This window comes from Antrostomus carolinensis, unplaced genomic scaffold (genome assembly GCF_000700745.2).
Source record: "Antrostomus carolinensis isolate BGI_N321 unplaced genomic scaffold, ASM70074v2 scaffold34293, whole genome shotgun sequence".
Lineage (NCBI taxonomy): Eukaryota > Metazoa > Chordata > Aves > Caprimulgiformes > Caprimulgidae > Antrostomus > Antrostomus carolinensis.
In genome coordinates, this window is record NW_010303700.1 from 2,262 (window position 1) to 15,814 (window position 13,553).

The following is a 13,553-nucleotide window of genomic DNA, read 5'->3' on the forward strand; positions in this document are numbered from 1 at the left end:
AGCAAAGGTCAGCCAGATGGTCTGGCAGAGGCAGGGCCCAGAGATTAGGAGGAGTTAAACTAATTGCCTTAATCCCATTGCATGTGCATCATCTAGATCCTGGCAATTATCATGCTGAGTGCAGCACTCCCATCTCCAGGCAAATGCCTCATGGTTGGGAACAGATGGGAGAGGAACAAGATGGGGGACGGGATGAGCTGGGTCAACGTGGGGGAAATCCCAGGGGCTCAGCTCCAGGGAGGGCTGGGACGGCTCCCAGGGAGGCTGCAGGGGAATGTCTTACAGCACTGATGGCCCCACAGCTCTGCAGTCCAGCATAGGCAGGAGAACCTCATCTTAGGGGACAGCTTCAGCATGGCTGGTCAGACCCTCACCATGTCCAACTTCAGACACCACAGGAGCTCAGGGATTTTAGGGCCATTCTCCATCTCACTCCCCTTCTCTCCAAACTGCTCCTGAGCTTTGCAGTTCCTGTCCTGTGCTCTTACCTGTCTGGGGAACATTCGACAGCTGCTCCATCAGTTTGTTCTGCCAGAGGGCTCTAGTCTCTCTGTCAGGGCTGGAGGAACCAGAAGGAAAGCAAATCAGCATGGGAGTCCTGGGAGAAGGTACACCCTCCTCTGCCCCCCTGTGCAAGCCCCCAACAACGGGATTAAGCTCTTCCAAAACTCATTACACACCCTGCCACAGCAGCCCCAGGCAGGTGCTGAGGCATCTACAGATCCTGCCCAGGACTGGGTCGGTCTGTGCTGTCAGTAAGAGAGGGCCACGCAGTGGGGAACCCAAGGCACAGACATTCTGGCTCACCCCAGGTTCACCCAGGGATTCAAGCACCAAATCCTACTCCAGTTCTGCAGCAAAAGGACACAGACACATTGTTTTTCACACCGAGATCTAAGGCAATTTGGGTGTCAGTCAAGAAGGAAGCACAGCTTCCCTCCTGAGCAACCCCCAGGAGATGACACAACCTGTGAGCATCCGGGCACAACAATCCCTGGAGAGGGAACTGGTGTGGGTGGGAACGAGTGTGGTGGGGGAAGGAATACCTGCAGTACTTCTCCAGCATGAACTTGGACAGATCCTGCAGGATCTTCTCACTGTGCAGAGCCACAAATTGCTGCCGACAGATCTGACCCAGGGAGCAACAGAGAGTCACAGGTTAACAGGCACTTTCCCCTCCCTGCCCTCGGTGCTTCTTAGCCAAGACAGGTCAGAGGTGAGGAGCGGGCAAGCAAGAGTGGGAAGGGGGGGCTGCTGGACAAGGGTGAAGGGAATCAGCCTGGGGAGGTGGGAAGCAGAGTCCAAGCCACATTTCTCAATCTAACAGCCCCTGCAGGACTCCAGGGAAAAGAGCCCAGGGCAGGACAGAGGCAGCCAGGTGCTGATTTACAGGCACAGATTCTCCCACACACGCCCCCGGAAGCGGGGGAAGAGATGGGGCCATGGCACTAGGAAATCAGTTGCAACTGTCAGCAAGCACCCCAGGTTTACCTTGCCTGGGTAAATAAATGAGCCTGTGGAGCAAAGCCCAGGGGAGGCGAGGGCTGGCAAGTGCCCAGAGGAACAGATCAGCAAGATCTCTGCTCACAAAGGACCCGGGAGGACACTTTTACCTGGTTCATGACGTCCACGGTGAGCGCATGAGTCCAGTAGCAATCGTGGACTGAGACGAAGGTCAGACCCTGCCTGGGAGGCAGCAGAAGGGCCATGAAGTCATGCTGAGAGGCCTCTCTCCCTGATATCCCTGACCCCATACAAACCATCTTGCTGGTGGTGGGGTCCCTGCAGGGACCACGCAAGGAGGGGGACCCCCTGCACAGCACCTGCAGATCTTCAGAGAGAGAGGGCTAATCCTGCCACCTCCCTGTCCCTGCCCTGCTGCCTCCTCTCACCCCTTCCCTGCCAGAAGGCCCAACACCCACCCACCAGGGAAACCTCTTTCCCACATCACAGGTCGTGCCCTGGGATGCTCTCCCAGCAGAGACTGAGTCCCGGAGCCAAGGAAGAGCCGCGGCTGCCCGCTCCCTACCTGAGGCAGTGCAGAGCCGTGAGCATCATGTGTGTGGAGTCCAGGGAGTGGATGAAGTTGGGTGGGAAGGCATTCTTCTGTTTCACTGTGTCAGGCTTCCTGCAGCACAGAGATGGAGATGGGAGGAGCTGGGGCACCTCCAGGGCCAAAGAGGAGGGTGCCAGCACAGAGGCAGTGCCAGCCAAGACCTGGGATTGATGGGGACAGCCCTGGAAGACCCCAAGGCCCTGCTGAAGCCCAGAGCCCTTCTCCTCTGGCTGGCTTCCTGCAGCTCAGGGGGATACCAGGAGCTTTGGCTCAGGCAGGTTCCACAGATAGGAAGTTTTTGTACCCAGAGCACAGGTTGGAGACAGCAGGGGCTCAGTAAAGACCGTGGTTTCACACTTACTGGCTGCTGCTGGCGTTTTTCACGCTCAAGTTCTGCATGCCACAATTCAGCTGCAGAGAGAGAGAGAAAGGGGATCAGCTGTCACACCGCACGGCCCAGCCAGCACAGGGCACTCAGCACTGCCCGTACTTCTGGAGAGGGGATTGCAGACCATGAGCTGCTCTGCAGGAAACGTCCCTGGCTGCACCAAGGGGCCTGGGCAGCTGGGACCTTTCCAGAGCATCCCAGTCACCATGGCAGTCGTCACTCCTCAGTGACACCTTGCCTGCCCCCCCTCCCGAGGATGCTGGCAGGCATCCTTCACCCCTTCCCAGCGACACGCTGATTCACCCCTGAGAGGGCCAAGAGAAGGGCTCCTGGAGGTGAGTGGCTGCGAGGACGAGACAGGCTGTGGAGACGTGAGTCAGCGCAGCGGCGCGTGGGAGGCGAGAGCAGCGAGACTGAATCACGCCAGCCCCAAGGAAGCTCCTCGGTGCGGGGAACAGGCCTGTGCCCCAGCTGCCTGAGTGGGACGGGAGCAGCAGAGCTTCCTCACCAGCCCACCCACACACTCCAGGCTCTGCAGGAACGATGGGGCTGGAGGATGTGTGTGCACACAAATCCTACCTGCTCTGCAGGACAACCTGCAGGTGATACCAACCTGCAGGGCTTTAGCCTGCTGCCTCGAAGCCCCGCTGCCCTCTCCCTGCTCCCCACCATGGCAGAGCGAGGGGTAGATGCACACACCAGACACTCACCACAGTGGATCTGGACCGGTAGTAGGGCTGTACGATGGGGAGACCCAGTGGTGTGACCCACTCCACTGTCCGTCCCGACTGGGCAATGAGCTTGGCGCTCTCTGTCAGCCAGTTCTTCAGGGAAAGTGGGGAAGAAAGGGGCTGGAGTTAGTAAGGGCAGCTGGGAGATCCCCTCCCAGCACAGGCGAGCCTGACTTCTGCCTTACAGGGGAGTTTGGCCCTGCAGCAGGCACCATCCCACACCTCTGGGCTGGGACAGGAGGACCCTCTCTGGGCCAGGACCCAGAAGAACCATCCTCCCCATGGAGCATCCCCTGACCTGTGTATGGGTGGGCCAGGGAAGAAGAAAAGGCAGAGAGAGAGAAGAGGAAACGGGCACCTTACCTGGATATCTCGAGTTGCTGAGAACATCTCCTTGATGCCATTGAACACTTGCTTTACCAGGTAGTGAGATGCTTCCCACAAGTATTCCTGCACCGAGCAAAGGTGGAGCAAGGAGTCAGGCAAAAAGGCAGCGAAAGATGTGAAGCAAAGTGATGGGACCTGGGGTGAGCTAAAAGAGCATCTCCCTGCTCTCTGGTGCCTCCAAATTGCCTCCATCACAGACTGTGCTAAGTCCTGAGTGGCTGTGGGTTGTGCTGGAGGGAGCCTGAGATCAGCATTTCAGACAGCTCCTTGTCCAAGGACAGGCTGATCTCTGTGTAACATCCCTGCATGAAGAGGAGGCTCTTGCTGCCTCATCTGCCCCAGGAACGTAACACACGGCAGAAATGCTCCAAGGACCAACCTGCCCCAGGAAATCACCCACTGTGCTCAGCAGGGACTGTCTCGTGATGGGGTCATGGAACAAGAAATAGGCATCAGGAGGAGCAAGCCTCCAAGAGCTCTGCTAGAGACAAGGGCCACTTCCAGAGGGAAGAGCAGAGCCACAAACCTTGCTTTGCATCTGAAACACAAGCTGAGGCTGTCAGGGCACTGAGCAGGGCCCAGGAAGGATCAGGAGCAGCCCCACCTGAAGAATCCCTCCCTGCCCACGGGGGCTAGCAGACAGCTCTCCTGCAGGCTGGGCGAGCCTGGCACAGGCACGGGGGGCTCAGTCCTGCACAACCCTCTGCCAGCTGAGATTTGGGGGGTAAGGGAAGAGCAAGGCAGGAAGGAAACCCATGAGAAGGGCAGAGCAGGTCCCTCTCCCAGCAGGGCCTGAGAGCCAAGCAAATGCTGCTGGGGGAGGCTGGGGGAGGGTGGGGCAGACACGTTACCTCAGGGAACTCATCAATCTCCTTGAGGCGCTTCTCCATCTGCAGCCGCCCGCCGTAGCGTGTGACACCGTACACCACCGTCATCACCGTCTGCTTCACCACCTTGCGGCTGATGAAGCCTTGCAGCACCTGGGCAATCTTCACCCCCTGTTCAGCATCCTTCTTCCGAAACTCCTCCACCTGAGGAGAGCAGCATCCCGGGAGGTCAGCCCCACTGCGAGCCGTGCTGGCCCAAGTCCCCTCCATGGCTGGGGGAGAGTCAGGGGAACCACACGAGGCCTCCTGGAGCTGTGCACTGCCTGGCTTGAACTCCCACCAGAAGCCCTGCAGCTTGACCAGCCCTGGTTAACAGAGACTAACTGCTGAAGGAATCAAGAGGCATCTGGATCTCTCAGACAACGGTGCCTGTGAGGACCAGAGCTTTCCACTGCTATCTCAGCAAAGCTGTCTCACTTAGCACCTGGGTGCTGCTGGACATCACAAGGACACGGCACTAGGACTGTGGCTCAGGACTCAAGTTCTCCTGCCTCTGCCTCCCCCAACGATAACTCTGAGCAACCCCTGCACCCTCTGTGTGCTCCTCCTGCCCTCTGGTACAGTGCTGCCTGGGTAAAACATCTGCTGAGACCCAGAAGGCAGAGCCAGGGGTTCAATGCCAGTTGAGTCTGGTAGATCTCAGCACACTTCCCAACAGGCTCATTTCACATCGTGTCTTGCCAGGAAAACTGAAGACTTAGCAGCAGTGAATCCCTCCCCTCTCCCTCCTACTCAGCTCAAAGAAAACCCCATAACCTGCAGACCAGCCAGCTGTGACCAAGAGATGAGGAACATTCTGCTCTCTTCCACCTCTCTACCCTACTTGTCCCAGACTTCATTCAGGAGAAGTGAGGACTGCAGAAAGCCCAGTGGATTTCTCACAGCTGCCTCTGTCAGGACAGATCCCCACTGCAGTGGTTCCTGTTCGGGAAGGGAGGGACTCTCTGCTGTGACCAGCTCATGCCTTCCCAGCACTCTGTGCACTGCTCTTACCTCGACCTTCCCCCTGGGAGCTGCAGTGACCCCAAGCAAAACACTGGCCAGGGGGAAAGGCAGGTCTAAGAGGACAATTCCCCATGTCCCCTCTATGCCTCACCTGCTGGGCCACCACGCTGTAGACATCCTGAGGGACACTGCAGGGCATCAGATTGACGGAGATGGCACCAATAAGGTCCCGGCCAAGAGCTGCATAGTGCTGCAGACCATTGCAAGAGCCGTCCTGCATGTGGGAAGAGAGCAGGGTGGAAACAAGGCGTCAGTGTGTGGATGGAGCCTTCCTCATCTGTCCCTGCTCAGCAGTGAATATGCTGGGCTCAGGTTATGGCCATTTACTGTCCCCTCTCTTCAGTCAGGTTTGCAGCTGCTCACCCAGCAGTGGCCAGGGCCACAGCAGTTTTCGTGTCTGGGTCTCATCACCAGCTACTCCTGCCTATGAGGTTTGGAAAAAAAGAAAAGAAAACCTGACATCACACTGCCCCCTCCATGAATTTCCAAAGACATCAGAGCCCTGTGGAAACACTGGAAAACAGGAGATGTGGAAAATGACAAATCTGTCTGGGATGCTAAAAGAAGCCCCAAGGGCCACCAGTCACAACCACCTCAGAAAACCCAGGATCAGAGGCAGAGGAGGAAGGCAGGCCAGCCCTGACTGCGGGGCTCCAACGAGCTGTGCTGTCTCTGTGCCACGGCTGCTGAAAAAACCATCCTTCTGACAGGAACCAGCTCCGACCCAGCCCTTCCCAACCCACAGCCAGAGGCACACTGACCAACCTGTCACAGCAGTTGCCCCACAGCCCTCCCGACACCACCATCAGCCTGGATCAGACAGGACCTGAACACTGGCACGGGAAGGTCCTGCTGTTCCCCAGACAGCACCAGCAGAACCACCTCTCACAGATGTGCGGCTGCTCTGGACCATCCCTGCTCCTCCTGGTCAAAGGGAGCTGGCAGCTGCCAGCAGGATCAGCCCTGCTCTCCTCTCCCTCCTCCCCACACCCTGCAGTGCAGCAAGTTGCAGAGCTGAGATCTGTCAGGGCTCGGCAGCCACCGCAGCAGAAGAGCTGTCACTGTTAACCAAGCACTGATGACTCAGGTGGAAAGAGACTCGGGTGCCCTCCAGAAGAAGTCCTTGCTTGAATTTCATTATCAGCACCTCCACACACCCTCGACTGCTCTCTTGATCTTTTGCTGTCATAACAGCAGTTTAGATGGTCTCATACATATTCCAGACCATTGCTACTGGTAGAATACACCCCTATCCTCCCCCCACACCTCATTAGGGCCATCTGATCTTCTAACGAGATAGATGAGCAAACCAGGAAAACGATTAATCCTTGTCTCCCAAGCAGCAAGAGGATCCATCAGTGCAGACAGAGAGCTGGCTGGGCAGCAGCTGCAGGCAGAGCTGCAGATCTGCTGGGACACAGCAGGGAGAGAGGGCTGAGTGCTGGCTAACGGGAGCACTGCCTGGCTCCTCTCCCTGAGCCGGGAAGGACAGACACCTCCAGAGAGCTGAGCAGCACCTGACAACTGCACCTGCCCCACTCAGAGCGGGACCAAGCAGGGACAGGGCCTGTGGTGAGTGACAGCCACGTCACTGAACGCAGGGGCAGAGATCAGCCCTTCTTCAGAGGTCTAGACCTCCCACCTTTGGCTCCTGCAGAGCTGCTTGGCTCCAGCCTTGGAACAGGAGTGGAGCAAAAGCCCCCAGAGCTTCAGTGCAGCCCCCAGCACTTCAGATGGGCACCACAGCACATCCCACCCAGCCAGGGCTGGGCTGACTTCCAGTCCTGATCCCGCAGCTGGAGAAGGCAAGACCAGCCTGGCTCTCACCCTGTGGGACGCTGACAGCAATCTCCCAGACAGGCTCTGCTCCAGCCAAAGGAAGCAAAGTGGCACTTAACTGTGCTGGTTCATTAACGGCTGCACGCAGCGGCAAATCGCTGGAGTTCTCGAGCCAAGATGCCTGCAGACTGCACTCCTGTTCTGAAGAAAGCCTGGCCACACGGCTAATGAACACAGTGCTGGAGGCCTGGATGGTTCTGCCCTGCCCTGAGCTTCCTGCCCCTGCTCAGCCACGAGCCATGCAGATCCCTTGGGCTCCTACCTGGTGAACCGGGAAGTGAGAGATGTAGGCTGCTGGATCCGGGGACCTCGAGGCTTTGGCGATTTCCATACAGCACGCCAAGGCTTGCCAGGGCTCGTCGGTGTTCATCCACCACTTCCTGCCCTGGGAAGAGGAAAGCACAGGCTGGTAGGAGCAGGCAGTGCCCTTGGACACTCCAAAGCAAAGGCAGGAGCCCCTGTGCTCTTGGGATATACTGGGCAAGGCATCTCCTCCCAGCACGTCTCCATTCCCCTAACATTTCCTCGGGTTTTTAGACAGAAATGTGTTATTTAGGAAACTCTGCAACGTTTTGTTTCCCTTTTTCCTCTCAAAGCATTATCTTTCAAAATGGTTTTGTTTGAAAATCCCTTTGATTTCTGTTTTGCTTTCTAGAAGCTATGCTGAGTATGAGGAACCATTAAGTCTCTTCTGAACTTGAAGATGACACTGATCCCTTTTTTTCCTCAGTGTATTTGGACAATTCCTACTTGGACTCCAACACAGAGGAATTTCCTCACTTTTCAGTTTGGTCATTGAAGGGAAACCTCCCAACCCACCTGGGGGTGTCTGCAGGCTCCCAGAGCCCACGCTACTGCCCCGTGGTTCAGGGTCCCACCACTCCACCCCAAAAGCAAGCAGAGCCCTGCCAGCCCTTCCCCACGTACCGTGAGCGGGTGGTCAGCGGAGTCCAAGATCTCCTCCATGATTTCATTGGCGTACTCCAGCCGCTCCTGCAGAGTGTTCTTCTTCTTCAGCCCCGTCAGGTTAATGAGGTGGATCTTCAGCCAGTCGAGGCCCCTGGGCCCCAGTGGCCTTCCCTCTGCGAAAAGCAGGATGGCCCGGGTGACATCGTTACCGAGGTGGTTGAAATAAGGTGGGCAAGGGTAAGTCCTGCCCCGGAAATCCATGTTGTGAGGGAACCAGAACACCTTGTCCCGGACGTAGTTGGCGATGGAGAGCTTATAGAGCGCGTCCATGCGCAAGCTGTGCATCTCAGCTGTCTTCTTCTTGCACTGCAGCAGCGTGTGCTTCTGGGACTTGCTCCAGGCAGAGGAGTTGCTGGGAGCAGCAGGAAGCCTGGGGGCCTCAGAGATGGGTGGTGGGATGTCCAGCTTCTCATTGCCTTTGTCATTGAAGATGGAGATGATGATATCCAGCACTGGCTGGTTAATCTTCCAGGCGCAGTTGCCCAGCTGGTTCAGGGCATCCAGCACGGGGTGGAGGTTCACTGGAGGACACTGCTCCAGGAGCAGCTGGTGCTGGACGGCCCCGTCCACAAAGCGCATCAACGTGGTGTCATTGAGGACAAAGGCACCGAAGTTGGGGGAGGTCCAGGGTACTGGGGGACACAGCATAGGGATGGCAGAGGAGTTAAAGGTCAGCAAGGTCTCTGCAGCATCTGACACAATCTGGGAGAAGATGGGATGGGGCTTTATCAGCCCAACCTGGAGAGGAAAATCACAGAGGTGAAGATCAGCAGGAGAGGACTAGGGCTGGAGTCTGGAAGAGCATGTGGTCAATGAACCATTACATGCTGATCATGCTAAGTCCTGACACTGTCCACACAGAACCAGAAGCTCCTCAGAGTGTCCCTGAGCAGGAGAGGCAGCAGGAAAAGAGGAAATGAGCCTTGCAAAGGCCTGGTTCTGATGAAGAGGTGACCCGCACAGTCCCAGAGCCCCCAGGACAAGGCTCACCTGCCAGCTGCTGTGGAAGGAGTAGATGTGGTAGAGGACAGGGATAAGCTTGGGCTCCAGGCGACAGTTGAGGGTGTTCCTGGGCACCTTGACAGACTGCACCAGGAGTTCCAGCAGGTGCATGCCCAGGCGCATGAGGAGCATGTATGGCCAGCTGCAGTCCTTCAAGTTCAGGGAAGGTCCAAAGCCTGCTTCTGCCACCAGCTTCTCCCAGTATTCCCGTGGCAAGTACTTGTCAGGCTGGGAGGTGGAAGGAGAAAATGGGGTCAGCTGGAGAAGCCAGCCATGCTGTTCCCAGGGAATTTGCTGGCTGGGATCTATGTACCTAGAACATGGCTCTGAGAAGGACCCTCCTGTCTCTGTGTCCCTGTGAGGTGCCCCCTGACAGGGGTATGTGGGGGAAGGACTGCCAACAGGGACAAGCCTGACGGTGAGAACCTGCTTCTGCTGCAGGCCAGGACAGCGGTGCCACAAAGCCCTTCCTCTTGCCACATCCCTGTGCTGACACCCTGAGCCCACCCTGTCCTGACCTGCTCACCCAGCCCTTGAGCTGCCCAGATCGGTGGCCTTGGCCCCTTTCTCCCCTCCCATCCTGCCCAGCAAAGCACACCCTGCTCAAGCCCCAGAGCTCTCCTGGCTCCAAGGGATCAGCTCTGCTCATTTAAAACCTTCTGGCTCAGGAATACCCACTGCTCTGGGTCACCAGAACTGACCTGCCTCTTGCCATGGGGCAAGGGGTCTGCCAAGCGCTCGATGGGGCCTTACTTGTCCTGGTGGCCTCTGCAGCAGCAGAATCCCACAACCTGGACCTTGTGCTTGTGAGGAGGTGGAAAGACAAACTGCCTCACCCCATCTCTGCTCTGCTGCTGTGGAACCTGCAGGTCCCAGGACCCCCCTCTCCCAGGCACACCTACCTGGCCGTCCTTTGCCAGCAGGTGGATGTAGTCCTCATACACCTCCTGTACCTTCTCCAGCTGCCGGCTGCGCAGCTTCCTCTGGGTGATGTATCTGTCATAGACTTTGGAGCCCAGCTCCCTGGCCAAGACAGCCAGGGACTCTCCTTGTGGAGAGAGGGTGTTGAGGGTCTGAGAAAGAGGAAGACAAAAAGGGTCTTAGGAGGGAGGAACAGAAAGATGGAGCAGAGACAAAGTGGGAGTAAAAGCCCCTGTGTGGGGAGCATAAAAATACACTGATTCCTGTGATGCTGAGCAGGTGATGAAGAAGGAAACATGGTCAGACAGAACCTGCACCTAATGACCTGGGCAAATTTGAGGCTCATGTTCTGGTTCTGCTGCCTGAGCAGGACATCAGTGCTTTGTGGCTGCCTGTTCCTGTGGCTCTGTGAGGGCAGGGCAGGGTCCTACCTGCAGCATGATGCCCACGTACTCCTCATCCGGCAGCAGGCACAGGTAGGGGTAGAGAGTGTTGTACCCCGACGCTGTCTTGACCTTGGACATCTTGAGCTTTGACTTCTGCAGGGCCTGGAGGATGGAGTCGTGCCACTGGGAACGAAGGCTGGCCAGCAGTTTGCGCTACACAGAAAGGGAAGCAAGAGAGTGATGCTGTGGTGAGAGCATGTCACCAGGGAGCTGCCACCCTCCCACACAGGCCCTGAGGGCTGAACTGCCCCCTTCCCCCCAGACTCCCTCAGCTTTTACCGCTTTAATGGCTTGTGGGGTCAGAGGTTTGGCTGACTCCACTGACTCGATGGTCACAGTGTTATCCAGCTCCATCTCCAGCTGCTGCTGAAAGCGTTCCTGCAGCTCCTGCACAGAGAAATCCAGCTTGGGGTACGACACCGTCTTCTCCTGCAAGAAGAGCGAGACATTAGATGCCAAAAGCCAGAGGAAGAGAAGAGGGGCTCATTCTTCCAGCTTCCCTGCAAGAGGCACGTGGTACCAGTCCCCGAGGAAGGCAACTTTCTGGGACTTCTGAGGTGTGTGACTGGCAAACCCCAGGGAGTCTGGAGTAACAGGTCTCTCCAGAGGCTGCTCTCTTCCTGTGTCATCAAGCATCCACCCAGGCACCCCCCCCAGTGCATGAAGATCATCTCCAGCCCCCCTGCCAGCCCTCAGCTTCTGTGTTCCTCTGAAAGGCCGGGGTGAGGCTATTCACTCCATCAGCCTGATGATTTATGTGGGGTATTGAGCAAAGATCAGGCTAAAAAGTACATGTTACAGTCCTGGGCTGGACTCGAGGACACCTGTGAGCACCATTTGTCCAGCTCCAACACCTCTCCAAGCTGCAGAGACACCCCTCAGCTCTGTGGCTTACTTTGGAGTAGAAGTCCTGGAGCAGAGAAGACTTGCAAGTCTGGGGGTTGGGTGGGGGGGGCAGCTGGTAGTTGGGGTCGACAATCCTGATGGCCTTCAGCACCTTCTCCTTCTCATCATCCTCAAACAGGCACTTTTGGAAGAGCTCATCCACGTGGAAGCCATCATTCTTCAGCTGCTGCACACATCTGAAGAGGGGTAGATAAGACAGGCTTAATTTTTCACAAGGGACTGTGAATGTTGGACAAAAATGAGCTCATGATGAGACAGGGAACAAAGCTTTTAAACAGAAGATGAAGTGTGGAGGAGACAGATGGGGGTGAGCCCTTTTGAGGATCCAAGAGCCTTGACTGTAGCAGTCTTTTCCTTTCTCACTTGTGCCCTCAACAGCATCACCGAGACCCCCATGAGCCACACCACAGGACAAGGAGCCACCTCTCCCCAATCCCTGGCAGCCACAAAAGCAAAACACTCTCCCAAAGCCGGGCTTTGGGGCTGGCACCCACCAGGAATGAGCTCTGAGCACAGGGCAGGAGACTGATACCCGGCTCCAGGCCGTTCCAGGAGGGCTGGTGGGGTCTCCCCATGCCTGGTGGTTCCCCACAGATTTCCTCTGTGCCATCCTGCAGCCAGGACAGCTGCAGCCTCTCGTTGGAAAGGCTCTGACAGTCCTGGGGAGCGGGATGTGCCCCACACACCTGCCCTGGGATGCCTCTTCCCTTCTCCTGCACGGTCCTCAGAGCACACTCCATGCAGCAACCTGCAGCTGACTGCATCGATGTCTGCCCAGCCCCAGACAGGGGAAGAACGGTGCAGAAATGGGCATAACTGGGAAACCCACAGAAGGCAGATGCCTCAGTCCACCAAGAGCGTGGCTGTTGGGCAGCCTGGCAGCAGGACACTGTCCTGTGGAACACGGGAGCTCTCCCTGCCCTCCACACACAGCCAGGAGACAGCTCTCAGGGCTGCAGGAGCTGCTGGGGTGGGAGCTGCCTCCAGGGCACAGCCTGTCCCGACAAGGGCACTCGCCTCAGGTTACAGCCACCAATGATACACCCCTCCAGCCTGCACCTCTGCTGAGCAGGCAGCTTTCACCTTCACACTCGGGTGGGGAGACTGAGCTCCACTGCTGCTGTGAGACTGGGCAAAAAAATCCAGGTTCCTTCACCCTCAAATAACCCTGCTGTCCCCTCCAGCCCGAGGCAGCAGAAGGGAACCCACAGGGCTGGGCACAGCTCAGGCAAAGGGCAGGGGACTGTGGTTCATGCACTGAGCCCGGGCACAGGAGCAGGGCCACAGCAGGAACAGCCTGAGCACCAGGAAGTGCCTGCGAGGAAGGTCTCTTCCCTGCAGCCCCCATCGCTGCTGGGGACCAGAATCCCCTGCACACGCCAACATCTCTCACTGCCCAGGCCCACGGAGGATGATGCTGTGGGGCCACATCCTCCCGGCTGGAGCCAAACTCCGGGGCACAGCAGAGCCCAGAGCCCCACCTGCTGTCGGGCCACCCCCTGCTGGTGACACCAGAAGGACAGACCAGGATGACAGTGACACCAGCCAGGTCCCCATCAGCCACAGGAGGTAACATGCAGGAGCCATTCCTACTGGGCAGCGGTGGAGGGGCCAGCAGGAGAGACCCCAGGATGGGTGTAGAACCAAGGAGCACCTGACTAAAGAGAGGCTGCTCCCAGCCCAGGGAGCTGCTCTGAGGGGAGCAGACACACGTCTGGCCAGAACCAAGGTTGTTCTCACCTCCTACATCTCCCTTCCCTGCAAGATCTCAGACAAACTCCCTATCAGCTTGGGGTGGCAAGCAGGGTCCAGTGTGGGAGCCCTGCCTGCCCCTAAATCTGGCCATGAGAAGTGGGTCAGAGCACCCAGACGTGCACCCAGCAGGGGCAGCTCCTCCCCAGAGCCAGCTCCCAGTTCTCCCAGCACAGGCTGTGGAGGTGCTGCCCTGGGCTGGGTGGCAGGTGAAGTGTGTTACCTCCAGATGGCTTGGGTGGACGCCCGGCTCCGGCCCATGCA

General features: G+C 57.5%; 1 protein-coding gene across 1 annotated transcript in view; it reads right to left on the bottom strand.

The window, feature by feature from the left end:
- The window catches only part of POLRMT (RNA polymerase mitochondrial), a gene marked incomplete at both ends in the record, with an annotated part of 16,045 nt that overhangs the window by 373 nt on the left and 2,119 nt on the right, over positions 1–13,553 (bottom strand). Inside the window, 16 exons of the mRNA XM_029084070.1 lie at positions 489–559; positions 1,047–1,129; positions 1,614–1,686; positions 2,030–2,128; positions 2,418–2,467; positions 3,155–3,268; positions 3,539–3,625; positions 4,414–4,593; positions 5,546–5,668; positions 7,556–7,678; positions 8,221–9,000; positions 9,253–9,492; positions 10,167–10,337; positions 10,617–10,784; positions 10,911–11,060; positions 11,527–11,713. Of these exons, the coding sequence (XP_028939903.1) occupies positions 489–559; positions 1,047–1,129; positions 1,614–1,686; positions 2,030–2,128; positions 2,418–2,467; positions 3,155–3,268; positions 3,539–3,625; positions 4,414–4,593; positions 5,546–5,668; positions 7,556–7,678; positions 8,221–9,000; positions 9,253–9,492; positions 10,167–10,337; positions 10,617–10,784; positions 10,911–11,060; positions 11,527–11,713 (2,699 nt within the window). The remainder of the gene's footprint in view (positions 1–488; positions 560–1,046; positions 1,130–1,613; positions 1,687–2,029; positions 2,129–2,417; positions 2,468–3,154; positions 3,269–3,538; positions 3,626–4,413; positions 4,594–5,545; positions 5,669–7,555; positions 7,679–8,220; positions 9,001–9,252; positions 9,493–10,166; positions 10,338–10,616; positions 10,785–10,910; positions 11,061–11,526; positions 11,714–13,553) is intronic.